Source organism: Brachyhypopomus gauderio, chromosome 14, assembly GCF_052324685.1.
Source record: "Brachyhypopomus gauderio isolate BG-103 chromosome 14, BGAUD_0.2, whole genome shotgun sequence".
Lineage (NCBI taxonomy): Eukaryota > Metazoa > Chordata > Actinopteri > Gymnotiformes > Hypopomidae > Brachyhypopomus > Brachyhypopomus gauderio.
This window is the reverse complement of record NC_135224.1, coordinates 15,163,606-15,190,098: the sequence shown is the minus strand read 5'-3', so window position 1 is coordinate 15,190,098 and position 26,493 is coordinate 15,163,606. Positions and strand designations below refer to the sequence as shown.

At 45.0% G+C, this 26,493-nt stretch overlaps 1 protein-coding gene across 3 annotated transcripts in view; it reads left to right on the top strand.

Moving 5' to 3' along the window:
- The window catches only part of arhgap21b (Rho GTPase activating protein 21b), a 44,899-nt gene extending 28,165 nt beyond the window's left edge, over positions 1-16,734 (top strand). For 2 of the 3 annotated variants that reach the window (XM_076973749.1, XM_076973751.1), the window contains 17 exons: positions 4,144-4,290; positions 5,753-5,852; positions 5,948-5,984; positions 6,164-6,289; positions 6,463-6,762; positions 7,505-7,566; positions 7,656-7,795; positions 8,015-8,157; positions 8,252-8,410; positions 8,580-8,658; positions 8,917-8,990; positions 9,882-9,971; positions 10,098-10,223; positions 10,320-10,361; positions 10,615-10,714; positions 13,366-13,397; positions 13,783-16,734. In XM_076973749.1, the coding sequence (XP_076829864.1) occupies positions 4,144-4,290; positions 5,753-5,852; positions 5,948-5,984; positions 6,164-6,289; positions 6,463-6,762; positions 7,505-7,566; positions 7,656-7,795; positions 8,015-8,157; positions 8,252-8,410; positions 8,580-8,658; positions 8,917-8,990; positions 9,882-9,971; positions 10,098-10,223; positions 10,320-10,361; positions 10,615-10,714; positions 13,366-13,397; positions 13,783-15,270 (3,245 nt within the window). In that variant the 3' untranslated portion in view covers positions 15,271-16,734. The remainder of the gene's footprint in view (positions 1-4,143; positions 4,291-5,752; positions 5,853-5,947; positions 5,985-6,163; positions 6,290-6,462; positions 6,763-7,504; positions 7,567-7,655; positions 7,796-8,014; positions 8,158-8,251; positions 8,411-8,579; positions 8,659-8,916; positions 8,991-9,881; positions 9,972-10,097; positions 10,224-10,319; positions 10,362-10,614; positions 10,715-13,365; positions 13,398-13,782) is intronic. The other variant, XM_076973750.1, reaches the window with a different exon arrangement.
- Positions 16,735-26,493: the final 9,759 nt, after the last annotated feature.

The following is a 26,493-nucleotide window of genomic DNA, read 5'->3' as shown; positions in this document are numbered from 1 at the left end:
TATTTGAACACCCTTTGCAAGTTCTCCCACTTAGAAATCATGGAGGGGTCTGAAATTTTCATCTTAGGTGCATGTCCACTGCGAGAGACATAATCTAAAAATCCCAATCAATCAATCAGTGTATGATTTTAAATAATTTGTGTGTTACTGCTCATAGCAGATGCATGTTTCTTCCATCCTAGCAATGGAACATCATGATATCATAATACCTGTTTTTCTGCTCTGACATCATAATGATGCTTAGTGTCGATGATTTAGAGATGTGGACACGGAGGATAGAATTCCAGAGTCCAGACAAGATGGAATTAAGAAAACCAAAAGACAACCTAAAAAGGGACAGACAACACCCATCCCAAGCATGAGTGAATGAGTACATATACAAGTACTCGGCTTTCACTCGCTCTTGATTCTTGTCTTTTAAATTTGTGATCATGCATTAGAAGTGACATTCCAAGATTGTATGACATCTTGGAAGTATAAGTATTAAGGCAGGCAGGTGTCTCCTCTTTATGGTTAACCGTGGAGGTAAATATGCATAGCATTAAGAACCAGCCAGCTATTAAAGTGGTTTGTATTAAGTTACAACATTGTGTGAATTATATAACATTGCATATAAGACCATATGTGATATCTTTGGTCTTTTAAATGCAACTGCAATTCCCAGTAAAAAACACTAGTTTGACCCATAAATGTAAAACAATGGAGACGTATTGCTGCTGATCTGATGGTCAGATCTGTGGGCTCCGTAGTGGTTGGTGCCCTGGTAGCAGGTGTACACAATGCCATGTCTCAGCCAGCCCCAGCAACACCATCCATCACCCAGCAGCCCGAGAACACAGCCCCCGATTCAGCTGCCCACGCCGCCATCAATGGCTCGTTTCAGCGGACTCTGAAGTCCCGGCCCGTCATGTCGCTTCTCGCCGCGGACGATTGGAGCTCCATTCATCATCTCCGCTGGAAGGCGGGTCCGCTCCGCCAGGACTGCTGCCCTCAAGCACTCCTGGCTCTGCGGTCTCTGGCGGATTCGGTCTTTCAGAAGCGCCTCGTCCTTTTCCTATGATTTTGTCAGGTTTATTTGGACGTTAAGCGGTGCGTGTTAGCGGAGACAGCGGATGCGTGTTTAGCGTTTGTGGGTTTAGCTGTCTAGTCTAGTCCATATTCCGCACATGACTGAATGGACCGGGTCATTGCGGAGAGCGCAGATATGCACTGGTTTCTACGATTCCCCATCTGAACATGGGAGGCATGTTACTGGTGGAGAGACTGTGGTGGCCCTGGGTCTGGATGGGCGAGGCAGGCCTGTGCGTGCCCTGTGAAGAATGTCAGAGGTTCTACTTGCGGTTGGAGCAGGATGGTCAGTTGGAACCCCAGTGTGGATACTCCTTACATTTTGAATGACTGCTTAGTACAGCACTAAAGCAGAAAGTCCTGTGTAAGCTGTAAGATGTTCATTTGTTTATGTGAAAGGTAATCGCCCATGATGGTTATCAAAGGATTCTGTCACAGTTCATTGCTCAAGAATGGTCATGCTTGCTGCTTCTGACAGTTCTGGAGCGTGTATCGGTTGTCTTGGCAAAGTTGTTGAATGAACGAGGCTACAGATTGCTTTCTAACTTGCGCTCCTTCGATGTGGACTAACCAATGTAGTGGCACAGTAGAAGGTTTCTATCCGATCTGAACTCCACCTCAGTCATGCGGCTTCAGGGAGTGTAGAATGGCGCGTGACTCCACGAACGTGGACTCATCGCACATGTCTGTTATGCCGAGAGCTTCCTGAGCAGGCCTGTGGCTGTTTTGATGAATCACAGTATTCATATAACTCAACGAATGTAAACAATATTGCTCAAAATAATCTAGTTTGGTTTTTAACCAAATCTTAAGTAGCATTCACTGCCATGTTTCAATATATTGGAAGACATATCGCAGTAATGATGTAATCACAATATATAACTGTTGCATACATTGTGCACATTAATTGGATGAGGTGAGAAGCTGTGTGAAAACTGCCATTCTTTGCATGTGTATAAGAAACAGCAAATGTTCCATGCTGTACTCCGATAAAGATTGTGTTTTCAGCTTTGAACTTATAATGGTGTCACTACCTTAATGCTTTTTTTCTCTCACACGTGTCTGAACTTCGTGGGTCCTCCAGAGCAGACAGAGAAGGGTTAGGCCTGTTCCACACTGTTCTTTTGTGTACTGTAGGTATTGCTTGAATAGAACAGTATATTGTTTTAATTGTCTTAATTTTTAAAAGTGTCACCACTTTTGTCACCCGCATGGATAAAACCCAAACAGGCAGAACCCCTCATGGCTTCCCAAAGTGTGGGAATTGGATGTTAGTGAGGTTTGTGCACAGAGACATCACCAGTCAGCAGGCTGGTGAAACCAGGTCTCACTGGGAGAACAGCAAACCTTCTGCATCAGGGCATGCCTTCAGAACAAGCTGCTATTTCTGTACGGGAGAATTTGAAGTCCTCTTTCCATTGTTGAGGTTCTTCATCTTTTCCCCCACACCCAGTTTCTGTATGTACCCCAGCTGAGCCACCCCTTAAGCTCACTGGAACATGCTGATCCCTGATTGGCTAAGAACATGGCCAAAGAACTGAACCGGCAGACTACTGGAGAACATTATGTGAAATGCTGCAATGTTCTGGAAGATTCCAGTCAGCCATCTTTGGCAGACATCCTCTGAACAGTGGCTAGTCATTCAGTGGCTTGCCCTCAGGTCCTTGATACCAACTCCTTCTGTAGAATCCGTTCAACGTTTTTATATTCTGCTGGTGTGAATATTTGTAAGCATAATTTGTCTGCAGATGTATCCTTCAGCTATGAATGCAAATTTTAATGTTGTGTGTTTTTTAGCGCATGGATCAGTCGAATATGATAACATTTATGCACGTGACTGATTTACTTGGATTTTGTGATCAGGTGGCAAGCTTAGCAGTGCTGGCCAAGTCGCTAGCCCAAAACCAAAAGGCCAGGGTCCCAGGGTTTGCCCATAGGCGGCGCTCTAGGGCTTGGTGGGTTTCTGTGACTAAGCCCCACAGGGTGCTTAAACACCTTCCCCTTGGCCCTGTTCGGGAGCCAGGCGGAGGCTGGAACTAGGGCACGCTCTTTAATTTTAGCAGCTCCCGCCCCATGGCAGCACAGAGCAGCTCTGCACTCTGGGCTTTTTCAGAACTCAGGACTTCACAGGACCTCGAGAGTTTTTTAGCTCTCTCAAATGGGACAGATTAAACCGCCCTCGTTCCTAGGAAACTTTCTGTTCGTTGGCCCCATACGCCATGCTTGCAATTTAGGCCCAGACGCGTACATCCGTACCAGAAACTGGGTCATCTTTGAGCATCGCTAGCGTATGGCTGATACCGCGTCGAGTATCGGTCTCGTTCCGATTGACTGCAATCCCCAAAACAATATCGTCAAACCTAAGAAACAGTAGTTTCCTGAGCATTTCCTGAAGCAGCTCGTGCAGTTCATCAACTGTTAATGGATTGAGTCAGTAGATTTTGTATAACGCTGTTGCCACTACATTACTTTCGAGTTAATCATCGAATGCTTTCCCGTACAATTCACAGGAATTTTGAGTGCTTCACACTGGAAAGCTTCGACGTTCCCAGTGTGACTGTTGCTGAGAGTTCTGGGGGCGTGCGGTTAAATCATAGCTGTCTGTCCACTCAGCCACACCATGCCAATTTCGCAGGGTTCATTGTACCTGTTAGAAAAAATAAAAAGCTTAGCTGTTAGTAAGGAAACCACAACCACGTTACTGTTTTCCAATTTGCGTCAGTGTGCAGCCGTCGTTATTTGCGTTCAATTCTTGTTCTATGTTCGGAGAAAAGCAGCAAGACTCTCACTTTGCCAAGTTATCATCAGTACAACTGCTAGTTGGTTTCATGGAAGTTTCAGATTCAGTTTCCTTGGCTACTTAATGATCTTTGCTGAACTCTAACAAACCCGGGCCAGCGGCGAACCGACTGGGACCCCGGCGTACAGTAGAGCAGGCCGAAGGTTCATATGTGGAATGTTCATCAATTGCATGGAGATCAGCTAGTTTAACAGATGTTTTTACAGTTCACAGAAATGTGTGTGCGCAATCCTCGTTTTGCTTCTTAGCTGCTCCTGTCGTTGTGCTGTTTGCAGATGAGCCCGCCAGTCCGAGCGTGGACCGCGGCGCCGCCCACATTCCCGCATCAGCTGTCATCTCGACGGCTCCGGCCGGAGCTGCAGACACCCCGAGTCCAAAAACACCCAGCCCCCACATGCGCCGGCAGCTCTCCCACGACCAGGGTGACCAAAGATGTGCTGTGTGTGTGTGTGTGTGTGTGTGTGTGTGTGTGTGTGTGTGTGTGTGTGTGTGTGTGGGGCGTGGCGTGTAGTCTCACACAGTAATCTTTACAATGAAAACGCACAGGTGTATACATTCGTTATTGTGATAGCACTAGGGTTGCAGCGGTAACCGGTTTCACGGTATACCACGGTATTAAAATGCACGGTTATCATACCGTGTGCGTTTGCTTATTACCGGTAAAAAGCAAGCCAGCGGAGAAACTGACCCGCGCATGCGCAACTCCGCTCCGGTTCAGCTACTCAGCACACAGCAGTGAGAATGGCAGAAAGTGCATCAGACTTAACACATTTTTTTACAAAAAAAAAGCTAAACTAAAATCAGTGGCGAAAATGACGTAATCGCGGTGGCTCCGCCCGTGCGCGAGGGTCTCGCGCGCTGTCGATTCGCGAGGTCGTACACCTCTCGAATTTTGTAACTTTGCGCGCTGCGCCTCAGCGCAATGAACAAAGTCACGTTTGCAGGATTCATACACGTTTAAAAGGTGGAATTAAAACACTTGTACGTCACTTTAAAGGTCCGTTTCAATATTTCCCAGCACCTTAAACTTAATTAAGTTAAATATTTATACATATACTCGAAATAATTCGCTTTTTCATCACATTATTTAATGGTTGTTTATTTCCAAAACGCCCAATCTTAACGTCTTCACGTTCTCTCATGTTTTGTCCTGGAATTAAAAGAGGCTCGTATTTGTTAACGTAAGACAAAAGAACTGTGCGGAGTCGCGTGCTACGGTCACTAGTGAAAGTATAAACCTAGCTTTTTATGGTCATTGCTTTCACTGGATGTGAAAGACGCTATTAATTTACATGCGTTCAAATTCTAACGTACCTGTTTTTGATATGTTAAAACCAGACTCGGTGTGAAAACCTTAAAATAGAAATCTCTATTGTGATGATGTCAGAAATAAATCCTCTCTTCCTGCAGTATCTGGTTATATTCCAACTTGGCAGTACAACGGACGTTTACAACAGTTGTTGATCAGACACTGACCCAGGCTGAGTTTATCAGATATTAAATAATTTAAACTTAAATAATTGTACTGAAATCCATGATTTAGGTTTCTCTAATTTTGCAGTATTTATATAAACATGTGTACAGCTTATTTTTTTAAAGGACACATTTTGTATACAATAGTTCCAGGTTTCTACAATAAATAGTTAATTGAACAAAAATAACTTGTAATTTCTTTAAGGGTCGGTGTATCTTTTAATAATATACAAACTAACTGTGATACCGTGATAACCGTGATACCGCGGTATTTTCTGAGACGGTTATCATACCGTGAAAATCTCATACCGTTGCAACCCTAGATAGCACATATCCTCTCTGCCTCTGTGTGTGTGTGTGCGCTCGTGTTCGTACGTTTGATCTCTCCTGGGTTTGTGTATCTGTGCACAGAGTCCCTCAGGAATGCTATTCTGGAACAAAGCGGAACCAAAACAGAACGCTCCAAATCTTATGATGAGGGTTTAGACAACTACAGGGAGGAGGGAGGAGGGTGAGTCCATAACCACAACCTGCGATTCATCTACAAGATGTTCAGGAAGGCAGTGGACTGCATGGCCACCCTTACCTTGTGTTTCTGTGTTTTAGGCGTACGAGCAAGACAAGTCTTAAGGTCTTTAAGAAGGTGAGATGGCCTTATCCATCCAGCACAGCACTCGAACAACCTCCCTCATCTCTGCAATCCACTCATCTTTAATATGCTAAAGAATGCATGTAGTTTACACACGCTATTTTCTTAACGCTGCCAATTACGAACCACCCTACTGGTTGGGTTTTCCGCTGACTCCTGCTTTGTGGCTGCAGGCTCTGGACGGACACAAGTCCTCCGACGACTCCAGCTCCAGGCGAGATTCCTCCTCAGACATCTTCACCGACTCCTCCAAGGAGGGATGGCTGCACTTCAGACAGCTCAACACGGACAAAAACAAAGTACGTAGGACATTCTTCTCCGCGTCTTCTCACTTGTCTCCAGCTCTGTTCTCACGGAGACTCGCACCAGTCAGATATCATCCATCCCAGAGTCACCCCCACCCCCTCCATCATATGATTGACGATGCCGTGCGCAACTTTCATGTCGGACCCTCCCTCCTCCCTCTCCGCAGCGCGTGGGTAGGGGCATGCGGCCGTGGAAACAAATGTACGCCGTGCTGCGGGGCCACGCCCTCTACCTATATAAGGACAGGAGGGAGGGGCTGGCGCACGTCAACTGTCAATTGGAGGAGGAGCCTCAGCCAGTGAGCGTCAAGGCCTGCCTGATCGACATCTCCTACAGCGACACCAAGCGCAAGAACGTGCTGCGCCTCACCACGTCCGACTGCGAGTACCTGTTTCAGGCTGAGGGACGCGACGACATGCTGTCCTGGATCCGCGTCATCCAGGAGAGCAGCAACCTGGACGAGGAGGTAGGCGTCCGCCGTCTCCGTGGGCGTTTAGAGACTGGCAGTCCCGGGATGTGGCGTGATTCATCTCGGGGACAGACAGGAGCTGCTGGTGGTGATGTTGATGATGTTTTTAAGCACAGCGCAGATTACGTGTGAGTCACCAGACAGTTCTGGAAGTTCTTCTTCTCAAAGTCATGTTTCACCCGCTTCTTCTCCAGCTGAAATACAGCTGATGGTCCCAGATACTGGAGAAGTGGTGCTTCAACCTCTGGATCCAGTGTTACTCCAGTTTTGTAATTTATTGAGTATTTGGACTTAATGCCATGATACCATATTAATGCTGCACTACGCTTCAGACAGCTACTGTGTTGCAGTGGTTTGGCCCCTTTCTGCTCTGTGGGATGATGAAGAGAGTTTTGTAAAGGCTCCGACAAGTGCTTCTTTAGCCAGAGAAGCAGACCGTGTCTACAGGTTAAGGGGAGATAACAGTCTCTTTCAGATCCTTATGAGAAATACACAGCTTTTAGGTATCAGATTGCTCTCCATGTAAATCGGGCTCACGCCTCTGCAAGGCACAATGCTTTTGTCATCGATCAGCACGGCATTAAAGAGCAGTCAGACATTGTTTGCTGAAGGTGTGAGCCTTAACAACAGGCCCCCGCGGCCATGATCAGGACGTCCTGTCGGTCTCCCTCTCTCCGAGGCCAGGCACAACTGCCTCCTTACCTTTCCTTACCTTACCATCTCTCTGTCCCCACCACAGAACGCGGCCGTGACCAGCGCTGACCTGATCAACAGGAAGATCAAAGAGTACATTTCCATGAGGTAAGGCCATGCTGGCAGGTTTATATATATATATAATACACACACACACACACACGCACATCTCAAATTTTTGTGTGTGTGTGTGGCAGTGCTCCCCCCAGCAAGACCGAGCCTTCCCCCAAAGCCTTGCGACAGTCTCTCAGCATTAAACATACTCTGCTTGGGGTCACGGACGGCAAAGGCCAAAGTACACACTCTCCCAGGACTGAGCCGGAGAAGAACAGCAAAGGTACACACACACACACACACACACACACACACACACACACATACATACATACAGACAGAAGGGGAACAGCAGAGGTACACACACATTTATACTGATGTCACTATGGGATATGGTCAACTTTTATACATTTCAGAAGTCTGGGACAGGTTTTCAGGGGTATACAAACAGCAGTGCCTCTGCAGACCTCTTAAGTTGTCATCTTATACCACTGTGTCCCAGATGACAGCAGTCCGCCGCGGGACAAGGCAGCGTGGAAGAGAGGCCTTCCAGGGCTGAAGAAGAAGCCCCAGGAGAAGAAGAGCCCGGCGGGGGTCACGTTCGGCGTACGGCTGGACAGCTGCCCCCCAGCACACAACAACAGGGTAAGAGCCCCGTAGTCTGTTTGGTACGACACGGAAGCTTCTCTGTCCGCTTGCTTTGTTTTTCACGTGTGTGCGTGTGTGCGCGTGTGTGCAGTGTGTGCCTTTGATCGTGGAGGTGTGCTGTAAGCTGGTTGAAGAGAGAGGCCTAGAGTACACGGGCATCTACAGGGTCCCGGGCAACAACGCCGCCATCTCCAGCATGCAGGAGGAGCTGGACACCAAGGGCATCACTGACATCGACACGGACGAAGATGTGAGTGGACCCGCCCGAATCATCAGTGACAGTGGCCGAATCATCGTTGTGAGCCGTGGCCTTTCACTCGGGCAGTGCAGAAATTGCAGCATAAATGTGCAGTGGTCCACACTTGTGCTGTATACACACACTCACCCTCACTCACTTCTTCTCTTTGTATTTCTCATAGAAATGGCGAGATCTCAACGTAATCAGCAGCTTGCTCAAGTCCTTCTTTAGGAAACTCCCAGATCCTCTGTTTACTAATGGTATGAAACGGACACATAAATTCTTTCTGTGTTTTGTTAACATGCCCTAAGTTAAGAGTTGGGGAAATTAATGGGATTTCCCCTTTTGAAGCAGTTGAACATCCTTATGCTTCAGTTTTAATGCAGAGTAAGGGCGGCACCTAGAGGACACAGTTGGTAATGGAAGTTGTTTTTATTATATCCCTCCCTTTTCTGACTGTTTGGCTTATGGCCTGGGCTTTGTTGTACAGTTAGTTCAGGTTTCTTGTCTGTTTACAGAAAAGTACTCCGACTTCATCGAGGCCAATCGAAGGGAAGATAACGTGGAGCGTCTGAAGACCCTGAAGCGTCTGGTGAGCAGTTTAACCAACGATCAGACTCTGTGTCAGGCTCTGTGAGCAGAAAGCACCATACCTGCTAGGGATGCACCGAAAATTCGGCCACCGAAAATTTTCGGCCGAAATGGCTTAAATTTGCATTTTCGGTTTTCGGCCGAAATACTTTCATCACCGAAACAACACGGCCGAAACAATGTGCTGTGATGACGCAAGCAAGAATCGCCACCTGCACGCGCTTATTTGGATAAAGCTAGCAAAAAAGTTTTCCAGTGATGGCGCCGAGGCAAAGGACATTACACCAAAAATTATGGAACTCGTTGCCTTAGACGATCAGCCGTTCTCTGTCGTAGGGATTTCGTAGGCTAATAGAGCACATTGAGCCCCGTTATGTTTTACCGAGCAGACGACATTTCTCAGAAGTGTGTTTACCTGAGCTGTTTAATGTTGTTGCAACTCGCGTCACGTTTTTATGAGAGAATTTATATTTATCTTTCAGGCCAGTCAGTTATAATTAAATTTAACTCGTATAAAATACATATTTATCCTCTCAGATAAAAACGGTCTGCAAGCGAGTTTAATTTAATTAGTGGTCGGCCGTTGTCAGCGGTATCGCCGTTAACGGCCCACCACTAATTTTATCTTATAATATGCATTACTGTAATGTCAGTGCTAAATAAATATTTTGTAGTTATTTGTATTTGTAGTTGATTTATTCTTTGAATAGCAATGCCTTGATTTTAGTGAGGTTAGCCATAAATCCAATGTTACTAATAATTGGCATAATGTGTTTCGGTGTTTCGGTTTTCGGCTTTCGGCCTTGGTTTCCTCATTTTCGGTTTTCGGTTTCGGCTAGGAATTTTCATTTCGGTGCATCCCTAATACCTGCTACATTCTCTTCCTCTGCAGATCCGCGAGCTGCCCGACCATCACTACGAAACCCTTAAGTTCCTCTCCGGTCACCTGAAAACCGTCTCTGAGAACTGTGAGAAGAATAAGGTAGGCCCAGTTATTTGGACATATCATAACAATGTGTTGTAGGGCACAATTAAATTTTAGAGAGGTTTTATGTGCTGGAGTTGAGTGTACGGAGGGGTGAGGATTTACTCCGTATTGGTTTCTCAGATGGAGCCCCGTAACCTGGCGATCGTGTTTGGGCCGACGCTGGTCAGAACCTCTGAAGACAACATGACCCACATGGTCACCCACATGCCTGACCAGTACAAGATTGTGGAGACCCTCATTCAGCAGGTCAGAGCAGGGCCGTCTGCTTGCCTGACCGCCTGCGTTTTTAAGAGCGACTTTGATCATTTCAGAAATGTTCACCAAAATCCGATTCTCTTACAGTATGACTGGTTCTTCACCGAAGAAGGAGATGAGGACCCTGTAGTGAGTATCCCTGTTAAAGACTGTATGCCACGTGAGAAGTGCCTCCACAGCCCTTACTGTCTGTGTCAGGAATGACAGCCACAGCGTCCCCGTCATTAGGGGCAGTTAACTAAACGGCTGGCTGTAGCCGGTCTGATCGCGAGCAACTGAAACGCTTTGATCTCCGCGCTGACCCCTTTAGTCTCTGTACCTTTATCTCTCCACCCTTCTCCCCCCCGCCGTCACCCGTCCACCCCCCTTCTCCTCCCCACAGGCTGCTGCCCAGCAGGACAGCACGGTGCAGTCTCAGCCCGTCCCCAACATCGACCACCTGCTGAGCAACATCGGCCGCACGGCGGCGGGAGACGCCTCAGGTAGGACCCGCTCTCATGGCCGCGCCAGGCACACGCCAGTGAGGGGTCAGGACGGCAGGCGCGCTCGGCGAGGCAGCCCCGCCCACGTCGACGCGTTCCCGTCTGCTCTGGGTCTTTGGTTTTTCTTGAGTAGCCCACACGATTGGCAGCTACACATGCTTTTCATTGATTTTCTCAATGTTTACACTAAGTAAGCTTATAAGGAATGTCTTGGTGCCTATGTAAACGTGAACTATTTTAACAATTTTGCCCTGGTTAAGTTAAACAAATTGGATAAAATAGTTCCTGTATATATGTGAAGCTTCTGAATTGTTTTTGTTTGATTTGTTTTCTTTTCCTCCTCCTTTGGTTTGTCCTCTTTCTCATGGTTTTTGCTGCGTCGTTTGTCTTCTGTTGAAATGCGGTTTTCTTCACCACCCCCTTGGTTTGCTTGCCCCGGTTCTTGCTTTTCTTCCTATTCATCCCTTGCTCATGCCATTCCTCCTTTAGCCTGCGTTACGACTCCACTCCTTTTCCCTCAGTTCTTTTCCTTCCTCCCTCCCACCACCCCCTTCCTCACACTAACCTGGCATGTTTTTTCCCAAAAAGCAAACTTGAGGGAAAACCCGCCCCAAATAAGCAAACTGCGGCTGAACTGCGAAGCGAAATGTGGCTCACCCGTCTGACCCGTCTTGTCTGCAGTCTTTCTCCCTTGTGCCCATCCAGCCCTGCTCACACATTACCCAATCTTGACACAGGCCAAGTGGGCGGCGTCTATCACTCGGTGATGTCACTGATGGACTCTGTTATGTCTGTGATGGACACCTGGGACTGTAGGAAGAAGGAGTGTTGTCCCCAGTGTAGCTGCCTAGTCTGCAGAAACCCCCGGTTCTTGTAAATTGAATCCGAATCCGGGACCTGTCCCCCTCCCCCGACAGAATGAACAAAACGCAAAAGCGAACAAAAAAGGAAAAGCAGAAAACAATCCCCGAATGAATGTCAGAGAAGTCGATATTTGTCATCGTGGTGTTGCACGTTTCATATCTTATAAGACTATTATTAACAGAGAGGATACAGAGCGGTGATGGTGTCATGTGTCTGAAAAGCCTCTTTGCTGTCTCTCGTTGTCTCTGAAGCTGACCGTAAGGAGCTCTAGCATGGTATGGCCTCCATGCTTTTCTTCCACTCATGTGGCATCGTTGTCATGGTGTCTAAAGGGTTGTGGGGTGGGTGGGCTCAAACTCAGATTAACCAATCACATGATCACAGAATACCCAATCATGCGATTGGCACAAGCGGCACACGGCACGCTGTAGCGCTCACACCAGCACAGACTAATAGTGAAGGCAAGGGGCATTAGCCAGCCAACCAGGACCTCACAGTCTGTTCCTTTACATCATTAGCCCCAGTAATATTTGCCCCTTGTCCATTTCCCCCCATAATTAGCCCTACATTTTGAGCGTCGTCACATTCATACTTTGGATCAGATTATACAGTCATGGTTTACAGTGCAGTGACTTTTAACAGTATACACTTTTATCAGCTTGGATATGGTCACTACACACCTCTGCCATTAAAGGAATGGTACACACAAGGTCAAATGGAGTTTTCCATCTCAAATGTAACCCATCATACAATTCTACGCGTTTTGCACTAAAGCTACTGAGCAATTGTAACCAGCAATTACCGAACGCCATTTCCCCATTTTCAGAGAGACATACAAATCTTCAAATCCTTCATACAAGCCCTATTAAGCTATGTCATTTTAAAATAAACCCATTTGTTTGGAATGGCTGCCTACATGAAGTCACACTATTCAGCTCAAGAGTGGTTCTTATTCACCCTAAACTATGTTGGCAAGCCTGTTACATTACTTGGTTGTGGTCAGATATGAGTGAAGATTTGGACCCGTAAGAAGTTTGGGTGAAATGGCTATCAACATTAGCCTTGTAGCTCCTGGCCAAAACGAGCAACCCGCGGCCGACTTACTGCATCGGGGTTGGAGCACAGTATGAGCGTTTCCATCATGTTTTCTTTCTGCTGAACTGTTCCTTTAATGGCGCTGCCGTGTTGAACTAGCATGAAGACACACAGGGGATGAGCGTGCCGCGAATATGGTTTGCTCACAGTCAGACCACGCGACACACTACAGGCTAGCAGAGGTTTAAACCCCTCCTGTGCCCACATACTCCAGCGTACAGTCTGCTATAGCAAAACACAAGCACTTCTGATGAAACCACCCACCCGCTTGCTGTGTAGCTGTGCAGGTGTTCATCTTTGCCTCCGTGGTTCCTCCGATTTGGGAAAGAATGTCTTTGAAAAGGCGAGCGTGTGTGTGATATGCGATTGAACTTTTGACATGCCGTCTGTGAGAGTGTATGCATGAGCTGCTTCCTGTCTTGGCACAGCTACGGGGTTCATCCTCCTGTCGTCTCTCTTCTTTCTCACTTCCCTCCCAAGCATCACCGTCTCTGTTCTTCTGCATGTGATGGCTTCACTGCGTTGTCCATGTCCCTCGATTCCTGTGTGTCTGTGCTGTTCTTGTGCTCAAAGATTCGCTATGTAGCTTTCTGTCTGTAGTGCGGGTTTTGGCCCGCTATCACACTTTCATTGATGTACACACTTACGTTCTCTGTTTTGTTTGTTTGTTTGTTTGTTCGTGCCAACATCAGATTCAACCGCCAGTGACTCTGCCAAATCAAAGGTGAGTATGTATCGACAAGGATGTTATAATCCATTACATACATTAGTTCAAGTCCAGAGTTCTATTTACATTAGGTTTAGCTCAGATGATCAGTAGTTCAGCAGAGATCCTATGTATATCCTGACTTTCATTCACAAATACTACTTTCACTATTTCCATCTCTATTCTATAAGTTACGTCATACTGCTACTCTCATCAGTTCCTGGTAAATCATGCTCAGATTAAAATTTGTTGCTATAGCACAGAGCTGCACAAATGCCACTAGACAGGCCTGTCATTTAATAATCGTTAAAAAAAATTCAGGTGTAACTTTTAGGAAGCGTTTTCTGCCCTTCCAAAGCCAGAGTACATGTGACGTGTGGTTTGTGTGCTGTTGCCTGTGCAGCAGGGCTCCTGGTCTGGTAAGGAGCAGTATAGCAAAGAGCTACTGCGCACCTCCATCTTTGCCAGCCGCAAACGCAAAAAAGCCAACAAGCCCCAGCCAAGCAGCTCAGACGACGACCTGGACGCCGTCTTCTCCAAGAAGGACCTCCAGGAGGAGGCGGACCCGATCTGGCCCACCGACAACCAACCCGAGCAGGCGGAGGCCGAGGTTGGTGATGGCGATCGCCACCAAAGGTCAGAGGATGGGGATGCAGGAAAGAGGCTGGTGACCGCAGCTGCCAATGGTCAGCAGACCGAGCTCCCTCCTCAGAGGAACGTGCAGCACACCAAACCTAGCGAATCCCCCAGGCCGAGCTATCACGCACGGACGGCCCGGCAGAACTCGCTCTCGGATCACCCCTCCAACTACGACGAAGGCTGCGTGTCGGACCTGGGCACGTTGAACAGCACCAGCTCCCGTGCTTCCATCCCTAGAATCAGGCAAGGCAGGACGGCGGGGCCCTGGCCGGAGGGGGCGGGGCTAGGGGCCGAGGTCTGCTCCATTACCTCTGACTACTCCACCACGTCCTCCATGACCTTCTTGACGGGCGTGGAGTCAAGTGTCCTGAGCCCGGAGGTGCGGTCCGTGGCAGAGAGCCGCGGCGACGAGGCAGATGACGAGAGGAGCGAGCTGGTCAGTGAGGGCCGGCATGTGGAGACGGACAGCGAGAGCGACCTCTCAGTATTCGCCGTGGGCCGAGAGGGCGGGCTTGCCGACGAGAGTAGCCCGTCTGTGGGCTGCACTGCGCCCCCTCCCGAAAACCCTGCCCCCCTCCTCCCCTGCCACCGCATCGTCGCCGGAGACACCCTTGCCCGCAAGAGAGCTGGCCGGCGGAAGACGGACAGCGAGTCATCAACCGACGCCGCCCATGCCGATGAGGAGCCCGCCAGCCCGCGGCTGGCCCGCAGCGAATCGGAACGCTCCGAGCCCACCTGGCGGATCAAGATCACAGATCGGCTCAAGTGCCGTCTCCGCGCCTCCGCAGATGACATGTTCGGCGTGGGGGCGCAGCGCACCAGGTCCCCGGAGTCACGCCGCAAGACGAAGACCAACATACGCCGCCGCCACACCATGGGTGGCCAGCAGGACTTCGCCGAACTGTCGGTCGCGTGCGGCTGGCCAGCCCGCGGCACTGAGCTCTCTGCCGTGGACCGCCTGAAACCCAGATGTGGCTCACAAGACTTCTCCATCACGGAGTGGATTGCGCGCGAGCGCCATCGCACCAGCAACCCCGAGGTGAGCCTGGCCGCCGCGGATCAACCCGGCAGGCAAGGTTTGGAGCTGGACTCCGCCCTCGTGCCCTCCTGCTCCAATCCGGCACACATGCTCAATGGAGAGGCGCCGGTGGCGGCCTCTCAGGGCAGGAGCCTCGGCTTGGTGTCCGACGCCCACCCTCATAAACTCTCCGGCACCCAGGTGGTGCGCTCCCGTTTCTATCAGTATCTGTGACTGTGGGCGCCCTCTGCTGGGGGAAATGGGGAAGCAGCAGGCATGTGTTCCTAGGGTCCTCACCATGGGCTGCGAACTGTGTGTTTGCAACTGGGTGCCTTTGTAATCCTCGTCATGGAGGCTGATGTTTATACATGGAAAGCAAAGCAAACTGCCAGGGACCACACCAATGTGACGCCTGTCAGGAGGAGTGTCGTGACATTTTTCACACTCACTCCCGCTGACCTCCAGGGTCTGCTTTTAAGACCAGCGACTTTTCCTCCCCATAATGAAATGACTTACTGACACAGGGTCTCAATTTAGACCTGGTGAATCCCCAGTATTGCTGAAAGACTTAATGTTCAAAATAGGCTGTGAGAGGGTAGAGTCATGTTGGAAAGTCAATGTGAAACAGAAAGAGAGAGAGACAAAATGGCAAAAGAAAGTTCTCAGAGGCACATGACGATGTAGGTCACAGCAGGGCTGAAGGAGATGTTGGAAAGACGGACTGTAGTGTCAAAGTATTGCTCAAGCCTTTTTTTTGTTGTTGTTGAAAGTGTAAGGAGGTCTCAATCATGATTGGTCCTCCTGTAACCAAAATGAAGAATGTATCTTATCTGCTTGCTGTAATACTTACAAAAAAAAAGCGTAATTGTACGTGTTATCATTTGTAAGTGTATATAGCTCCCTCTCCCCTGTACTTGAATGGTTTGCTCGCTCTCACTGGCTGTTTCTGGACCTGTGATCTGGACCGCTTTGTGTGCTGTGATGTGGGATAGTGTTTATTTTTATGATGAAAAGAGTTCCTCCCGTTTTCATACAGACCTGAAGGAGTGCCAAACGCCTCTCATGCAACATGCAGGTCTAGGTCTCCTATGTGTTCCTACCATGAGCTCATGCAAAAACGTTGGCATAAGGCAGTGATATCAAAGACGTGGATCTCTGTGGTCCTGAGTCAACGAGTGCCATATCTTTCTTATTCACTAAAGTACTGTGAAAGGATGAGAGATTCCTAGTTCACCTCAGTGGGGTTTCCAGGCCTAACAGATGGGGGAGGGGCAGGGGTCACAAGGATCTTCCTTTCCATTGGCATTCCACTTTTGTCTTAACATATTTTGTACCGTTTTAATTTCATTTTTTTGCAATTGGTATTTTAATCTGACTTGAATTTTAAATAGTCCTGTAAAAAAATAACTTAAATGTACATATCTATTCCATCTTTTATCATATTTCTTCCATCATGTTCATTATTTCAGTTTCTTCTGTAAGTATTGTATGATACAAGCGTGTAGATAGGGGACCGGCTAGGATGACAGGACTGGACTATACCAACCATCTCGGAGGGGACATGGTTCCCCCTTCTGTGCGTGTGTCTGTGTGGGGGGAAAGCTTCCTCGACTGTTTGTATCATGCTGTGTCCACTCCAGAAAGTGGAGGTATTTTCAAAACACTGGAAAAATAAAAAGCTATATGTCTGACAATGAACCAGAGTGTGGAATTTTCTTTAGTCAGTCCTGCTTTGCTTCTGAATGTGATTACTTCATGGAAAATCTTAACACAATCATCATTTTTACACAGACCTTACAGAATAGGGATTGTTTATGGTGGCTGAAGTGATCTAAACATTATCAAGTGGGTATTTTTAGACCTCTATGAAGCTTGGCATTTACACAGTCTAGTAGAGCTGGTCATTTTTTGCCTTTAGATGGTGCAATAGAGTTACTGTGAGTGCGCACGGGCATTCATGTATGGAGCTAAGTATTTGAATCTGAATTTTGTATATTTGTATTATATTTTCAATACATTTAATAAACTTATATTAATATTTAATGGCATAATTCATAAATTTGAATTTTAACAATGCTTTTTTATGTTTTGAACTTGCGAGATGGTGAACTTTGCTGTTGGAAAAAAATACATTTTAAGATTACAACTTGCATTTTTCACATAAAAAAAAATTCAGATCCTTAAATTCAAATCGCTCTGATTCAAAACTCAGAAATACAGATTCAGACCTGTGATTAAACATCCAGGCTTCTCAGGGAAAGTAAACCTTTTGAGAAGCCTCTCGCTGCAGCCTGCAGGAAGGCGGAGTTGGACATCCAACCCCGCCCACATCCAACTTCACCCTCTTCTCAAGTCCGAAGCCACGCCCATGTTACGTTCGAAACTCGGACTGTTTTTGCTCCCAGTAAACAGAACTTACAGATTTTAATTAGTTTAACAGATGCCAAGAAAAACACTCACATGTTATTGACCAAAATGTATGTTTTTCTTTATTATCCCACATGAATAATTTAAGTCTTAGTACAATCTTTTTAGATTTTTCTTGAATAGTTTAATTGTCAGTTCTGAATATGTACAGGACATACAAATGATTTAAATTACATTACTCTCTTACCCAAAGGTACAGCAATAAAATAAATATTAATGTAGCAGCAGTGGTTGTAAAGTTCCTTTACAACTTTACTAAAACAAGGCACAGGGAAAGGCACATGATAAGACAGTAACGGCTAAGCACATTAAAGCCTGGTTTATACTTTCGCGAGCGACCGTAGCGCGCGACTCCGCCCACCTCGCGCGACCCTGCGCGAGCGGTGTAGGCGTTTATACTTTCGCGAACGTCGCGAGCGTCGCTGCAGTGTTCTCCGAAACGATAGGTGGCGATAGGTGGCAGTGGAGAATAAAAAACCCCTGCAAAACCGGTGAAAGAACATTTTACCTGACCAGAGACCGTATATTTACACCAGGCATCAAACATAAATATGACTTTGCAATGTTGTCCGAAACTATATGTGGTAGTATAAAGAAACACCCCTCAAAAAAAAGGGAATGAACATTTACCTGACGCATTTTAATGTTGCTTTGTGTTTCAGGTTTGAAAAGTGCTGGAATTTAGGCTAAAGTACATTAAAATGTTGAAATTACGTTAACAAATACGAGCCTCTTGTAATTCCAGGACGAAACATGAGAGAACGTGAAGACGTTAAGATTGGGCGTTTTGAAAATAAACAACCATTAAATAATGTGATAAAAAAGCGAATTATTTCGATTGATTTTAACCAGGCTTTAGTCAGAATCAGCCCCGTCGACAGGGGGGGACAACCGGGTCTGTTGTCCCGGGTCTTAGGGCCAGGGGGGCCCATTAAAGAGCCCAGCAATTTATTTTTTATTTAAAGTCTATAATTTTTTAATAATCTTGAAATCTTTTATTAATAAAAAATTATGTACTCATAATAAGCTCAATGGCTCAAATATATATGTTTTTTACCTATCTGCATATTTTCCATTAAGTGCATACACCCCCGCCTCCCACTGGAAAATAGTTTGATCCAGCACCGACCGTAGCCGGCTGGTACTGGCCCAACAGCGGGAAATACAGTGGTGGATAGTTAAAGTAAATACAGAAATCTGGAGCGCAGAAAAGAAAGGAAAAACATTTACCTGACGAATTTTAAAGTTGCATTGTGTTCCAGGTTTGAAAAGTGCTGGAATTTAGGCTAAAGTACTTAAAAATGCTTGAAATTGTAACTACTTCGTTTCACAACAAATAGCTGTCTGACTGAATAGTTCTCGTGAAGACGTTAAGATTGGGCGTTTTGAAAATAAACAACCATTAAATAATGTGATAAAAAGCGAATTATTTCGAATCATTTCGAGTATATGTATAAATATTTAACTTAATTAAGTTTAACGTGCTAGAAAATATTGAAATGGACCTTTAAAGTGACGTACACGTGCTTGAATTCCACCTTGTAAAGGTGTATGAACCCTACAAACATGACTTTGTTCATGGCGCTGAAGCGCGGCTCGCGCGAAGTTACAAAATTCGAGAGGTGCACGCGAACCGACAGCGCGCGAGGCCCTCGCGTACGGGCGGAGCCACTGCGATTACGTCATTTTCGCGCGAACCCTCGCGCCGCTGGCGACGCGTCAAGTATAAACCAGTCAGCTGTCAGAAACAGCTTTGATGTGTGGCTATATTATATACTATATGACCTAACAGAAGGATTGTCTGCTACAGAGGAAATTCAAATGACGTGCGCGGGGGGGGGGGGGGGGGGGGGGGGGGGCACATGAAACTTTCTTGTCCCGGGCCCCAGCAAGACTGTCAACGGGCCTGGTCAGAATAGTGTTCATCGTGCCACTCTTGGTCTCTACAACACTGCCATATCACTAGAGTTGCTCAGGTGTGTCACCATTTGCGAAAGTGGGCTGGGCTGCTTGAGTACACTAAACACCAACATTACTATTACACCCAGTGCTTAATTTGTAAATCAAACGATGCCGGAACGCAAACAGCGGCATGAGACACAGGGTCAAGAGACCACCTCCCCGTGGCTGCGTGTGCGTGGCTGCCTGGCCGTGGTACAAACGCGTTCCTGATCTCGCGCATGCTCGTTCGTGTGCAAAACGATGGCCGACGCCAGCGTTTAGTGTAAGTTAAAATACCTCGTTTTTGTAGACAAACGAATCTTACATTCTAGTCTTGTATTGGCAGTGTATATGTTCATAAAGTTACTTTATGGAGAGGAAAACATTTAAGAATAGCCTGTTAAGTTCTCTGCATTGTAAACTTCGCATGGGAACAATGAACAATGCTTGACAAATTGGGAATACCAATCAACTGTAAATTGAACAGTGTTTAAAGAGGGGAAGCCATGCGGCTTTTGCAAAAATAAAGTTCTAAATGGAAATATTTTGTTTGTGTGTTTTCATGTATTTCTACCTGAATTTTATCTGCAAAACATTAAGTTTAATGTGCATTGAAGTTTTCAAATCCTTTGCAAACATCCTTATAATGCCATGTAGGATGTTTCGTAAATACAAAGAGTGAAGGTATAAGTAGTATATGTAGTTATTTATGTAGAAACGGTAAATTTGCATTTATTACTTTTATTTAGAAATTCCTATCACGCGAGACTTGAACTTCACCAGCGCGGTGCAGCCAGGATGAGAGAGCCATGGTGAGAGTCTCCCAGTCTCGCGCCGTATACTATTGGGGTCACTGAGGCCAACAATGTCACCGGATCGCACACAAAACGCAACGCTTAGGCGCACAAATGTCAAAATAACAAGCCAATTCGTATATATATAAATTACTTTTAAATTATTTACGTGTGTTTTGTAATTGTTTTAAGTGCCGACGTGCATTTTAAGTGCATTTTCAAGTACTTTAGCCTAAATTCCAGCACTTTTCAAATCTGAAACACAAAGCAACATTAAAATTGGTCAGGTAAATGTTCCTTCCCCTGTGTTTGAGGGGTGTTTCTTTATACTACCACATATCGTTTCAGGAGGACACTGCAAAGAATGTGACGCGCGCGAGGTGTGCGGAGTCGCGCGCTATGGTCACTCACAAAAGTATAACTAGCTTTATAGGGGAGACATGGAAAGGCATCGCTAAAAAGGAGAGCTCTTATGTGATTTAGGAATGTGGATCTTGTGTTTAAAATGTCTTTTATAGAATTATTTGTTCAATTAATTGGTTCAACGCAGACATATTTATTCATAACTTATAATTAGTAGGCTTGAAAGTTATCGGATTGAGGCAGACAGTTCCCGGAACGCACCCTTCAAAATGAAAGAGTTCCCGGATCCTGATCCGGCTCAAATTAAGCCCTGATTACACCCCTTCTCCATTACCAACATTACCAACATTATCAGTAAACAGTAAACATTACCATTTTAATTGTGTACTTATAGTAGCAGAGTTGCCAACTCTCACGCATCGAGTGTGAGACACACGCATTTGACCGTCTTCACACGCTCTCACACCACACATCCGATTTCTCACGCCGAAAAAAATCTAGTTTATTTACCTCAGATCCACATATATGATTCAATGAGTTACTAGTTCGCTCTGACGCCAACCACCGGCGATCGATCATCGCGATATAATACTTAATTTGTGTCCATTTTACATCCCCCCGTCAACATTTTACGTTCGCCACCCAATAAATAAAAATAATGAATAACATACGTGGAACGATACACAAAGTAAACGAGGTATGTGTAAATTAAGCGCAACGACGTGCCTCTTGAACACTTGTGAGTTATTATGCATATTTTCAAGTGCCACAGTTCTCGAATGGAGAAGTAGTGGGTTGGCGCACGAGAGCGCATTAGAGGGTGGAGTTGGATGTGGGCGGGGTTGGATGTCCAACTCCGCCTTCCTGCAGGCTGCAGCGAGACATACTTGGACCTTTTAGCAATCGAACGCATTTAACCAATCACAGCGCTGCCTCACTCTCGTTCACGTCTATGGCGGCGAAGTATTGCTCAGTCGCGTTTTTGGCGGTCTGGCGGAGAGAACTAATGGAGCCCAACGAGGTAAGTGCATCCAAAGTTCTTCAGATTCACGTATTCGGCTAATTATTTATAGTTATGGGAAATAATCAACGCGCTACACGCCAAATTTGATGCGTTGCGTTACGTAACGGTGGTTGCGTTATAACGCGGGGGAACTTTATCTAGTTAGCTGGCTTGTTAGTAGTGGTTAACTAAGAACTTTGGTTGGTATGAGCTGCTCTGAGTTTAGGAAGGCTTTGATATTCCGTTGCTTGCACGTATTGCAACGGGGAGTTTAGAAATACATTTTAAGCACTGTTGTCAAACTGTTTACCTGGTGTGCCATATAGCACATGAGAGTTCAGTCTTTATCTCAACTGACACCTGGGACATCATGTACGAACGCGTACGCCATGTTTCACGCAAACGGTCAGATGTACGAAATGTGATTTGAACGTGAGACCTCAGGTGTACGCATGTTTCTAATGTGTTTTCGTCAATTAGCGACACTTATAGGTGATGCATTGAAGTTACAACTAACGCACACATTGTGGTAAGCCCTTCCACAAAAACAAAACTCGATGGTCACAGAATCTGGTGTAACACCTGTACACACAGCAGAACAGCGGCTCGTGTCCCGGTACACACAGCAGAACATCGGCATATGGTCAGTGTTATAAAAAATAGTTTTATTTATGGGACGTACAAACTGTTTATGACGATCTTTTAAAGAGACATGGATAATAGACAAGCTGTTGTACTTTGCCCTGTAGGTCACCTTCTGTACCGTATGTTCTTGTGTTTTCATCTGCTCTGCTCACCTTTTAGCTCAAGGAAGGAGAGGTTATTAGCTAACAATATAGCTCAGTATAGGTGATTTCTCAGTTTAACTAGATAATTTAAAACTCAAGTTATGGTTGTGCAATGAGCTGAGGAACATTCCTTTAGGACAATCCTGAACTTGAATGAGTTTAAGTTAACTGTCTAAATCAGTAATCCTGTTTTGTACCTCCAGGTTTTGGTTTTCGCGTTTATAGCGCATCCCACTATGGATAATAAATACGGCCCGCTACCACCCTAGTCTCCTGCTCGTGTGTCTGCAGCATCACAAGTACAGTAAAATAAGACAAAAAATAAAGTGTTGTGAATAAATGAACATTATACAGGAATTTTCAAATTATGTCATAATAATATGATAAAGAAGAGGAATGGAAAAAAACATACAAACAAAAAAAAAACTGCCTTTTATAATCTTCAAACAATGATGCCTGAAGTAGCCAAAGATAGCTCTCCTTGGTACCGGTTAAAACCTTCATGCCTGTGCAGTATCACTAGTCACCTGCAGTGGTAGTAGACATAAAATCATTAGCAGTTAATAAAACATTTTGCAGGGTAGTGTTAAGAGTACTGTTAATATAAAAGTTCTATTTTGATGAAACATACTGTCATCATTGAATTTTCCTACCTCTGGCAGCATAACATCGAGAATATAATCAACATTTCTGAGTTCCATTTTGTCCAAACTCAGAACTGCCAGAATTGTTCCATACAGCTCATCAATCTGGGGGAGGGAAAAAACACAAAACACCACAAAAAACACCACAAATTTTATTCACATTGTATTCAATTGTACATGATGAACATGGAACAATGTTGAACCTCAATAAACAACCTATCCAAAACAGACTTAAACGGTCAGTGCTAAATTTAGACACTCTAGGCCTAAGAATGGTCCGAAGCTTCATACATTTGTTGGGATGGTTCCAGAGAAACATTTGCGCCGACTTCTTTTCGCCACTGAACAGTTGCCTATGTAACTCCTATTGAGAATGAATTGTATTATGTTAAATAACCTGAAATGTATGCAGTGCCTGAAGGAATGGCAGTGCTTTCAAGTTATGAATATAGTCATAAAGGTGTGAAAAGCTTGACAACATTCACAGCTGGAAAAAGAAATAGAGTAATGTGTTTGAAACAATGTTTCGTGCAAAATTTAAGGTATTGACAGGTTTGTCCCTCCTTTACTGCAGTGAGTGTCTCTAAGCTGGAAAGACTTTAAACTTCATGTTAACATTTGTGTGAGCATTTAGCTGCAGTCAGCCACAAGAGCATTAGTGAGGTCAGTAATGATGTTGACTTATGATTAGTTCTCGGTTAGAAAAATAAAACGATGGAGGCATAGTAAGAAGAAAGAAAAGCATAACTAAAGACTTGTACATACAAGTCATAGCAGAAGAAAACATTAGAAAAAGAATAATTGGAAGTGTGGTTATTACCTGAATTTCTTCTTCGCTGATCAAACATCCTACACCTTTCTGACTCAGAACTGAAAGGAGACTGGAATGAAACAAGTATCTTCAATAAATGGCTGTTCCAACAGTAACATGGTTGGTACAATTTCCCATTATCGTAATTGGCTCCTTCGCTTATTTGTGTATGGGAAAGGGGAAGGCATGTCACATCCACATTTAAAACTTGTGTTCTGGAGATTTTCTTGCTGCACCCCAGCACAGTCTGTATGCAGCCACTTTTCGCAAGTTTCACACTGTACCCAGTTGAATGTGGAGACATCTGGATATAGGGATCTAATTAAGTTCACAACAATTAAATTTAATTTGTCAGAATAATGGCTTGATTTATACATTTGAATGAAAAATAAATGTTGATTAGTATGCAGAATGTACCTAGCTTTTTTCCAGACATTCCAGCACATCTGTATCATGTGCTGCATGTCTCTGTAATAATCGTTAAAATAATGTATTTTTACTGGGTGACAGACTGACATTTTAAAAGATGCTGGTTTTATAACTAAACAAACCATAAACATACCGGCAGAATAGCTTCTGCTGCTAATGCAGCTGCATGATATCTTCACAGGTAAAGCAACTGCTTTTGAAAGAGAGTCTCATTTGCAGTTTTGATGCTTCTGACTTCCAATTCAGCCATCTATTTTAAGATGCAGAAACCTTTTAAGTAGCTTATTTACATAGTACATATAATTAGTAATCACTGATACTTACTGTGCAAACAAGTACTCTGCAGTTATGAGGCCCTGTCCACACGACGCCGGAGATTTTTAAAAACTGAGGTTTTTGTCTCCGTTTTCAAAAATATCTCCGTCCACACGGCTGCGTATCAGCTGCGTATCCGCTGCGTATCCATGCTGAACAAGCTGAGCGAATGTAAACAAAAAAAGACATGCACAGACTCACTATGTGACATCAGCGGTTTCCTAAACATGCGTTTTCCCTGTCCACACGAATATGCCGAGACCGGAGTTTTCAAAAGTCTCCAACTTGGAAGGCGTTTTCAAAAACCTCAGTTTTCGGTGACCGAAAACGGCGTTATCGTTTGGACGGTAGGCTGAAACGGAGATAAAAACCTCCGTTTTTAAAAATCTCCGGTGTCGTGTGGACAGGGCCTCAGCCCATTTTCGGTCACCGAAAACTGAGTTTTTTGAAAACGCCTTCCAAGGTGGAGAGTTTTGAAAACTTTGCACATAATTGAAACCCCATGGTTTAGGTTTCTTTGGTGTGTATTGTTTTGTTGAGTGTTTGCCTTTGAATGGGATGATCTCATCTACTGCTTGGAATTTTTCTGGTTTTACAGCTGAAAATGAATCATGCCTGTAATTCATCAAGTACAGGTCTGACTTTGAAAAACTTGTCTCCCTCAGCAATTATATTGTTGTCAACAAAGTGAAGGTATCGTTGAATTTCCTCAAATCGGTTGACTGGCATTGCATCTGGATTGGAATACCAATACATTCGAATTCTGGGATAGTGTATGCACGTCATTGTCAAAATAATGCCAAGGAAGACTTTCAGCTTTGAATTAGTAAGGTTAAGATTTTCTTTTCCTTTCTGTAATGCATAAAGGTTTGTTTGGTACACAATCTCATCAATTAGTGTGTCTGGAAACAGACTGGAGAACAACTCAATGGGTTCCACACCCTGTGCTTTCACCTCAAAATTACCCATGAACACAGGTGGGACCCCTTGGTAATGATTATCTTTGCATCTCCAAATTCTGTTCCTGCCTCTGACATTCTGTTTTCTTTGACGTTTATTTACACCTTCCTCATTTTCTTCTTCGCTCTCATTTTCACTCCGTCTCACATCTTGCCTCAGAACTAGACTTATCCAAAACTGGTTCATATTCCCCTTCACTGATGTCGCTGTACTCTGACCCACTGTCTTCAGAAATATCCTCAATAACCTTGTGTTGTTGATGATCTATACTACCTCTGGTTGAAAAACAACACATAATGTATAACAAAAAACCCTTCTTCCTTAGATTTGATTTCTCTTTAAGAAATAAATGGAAAATTTATTTCTGTTCAATAATTTGATTTTCAAATTATACATATTCTTTTACAGGAACAACCTATTTTGTACAAATGTACTACTATTATTTATATAAATGGCTTAAAAATCTATGAGATGATATATCATTCAACCTATTGCCATTTTTGCATAACGTCCACATATGAGGACAGTTGGTTTATGAGGTAAAAAAAAAAACTTAGATTTTAAGGAAAAATAGTTTTACTAAATCTAAATATGGGCAATAGAGTCTGTTTTTACCTCATTAGGCCTTTTTGAGTAGAAACTCTGTACAGATATGCCTGGGACATTTGATGCATTCATGCTACTGTCAGCCATCTTGGATTGTAAGCCTCAACTCAAGAATACATTAGAATTCAGGAAAATTTATTTTGTTATATTATAGAAGAGCCTTGAGCCTGCACCATCTGTCAGGGCTGGCCCCAGGACGGCTCCTCCAGTCGCCACCAGGAGGAGCCCGCGAGTCAGACCACAGGCTAATCAGCAGTGATGGCATGCACCTGTTATCCTGTGTTTATAAGGATGACAGTTGTTTGCTTTAATGTTGTCAACCTTCAGCCTGTTTTCTCGCAATTGTCTTTGCTCGGTGTCTCACCACCCTGCCTCT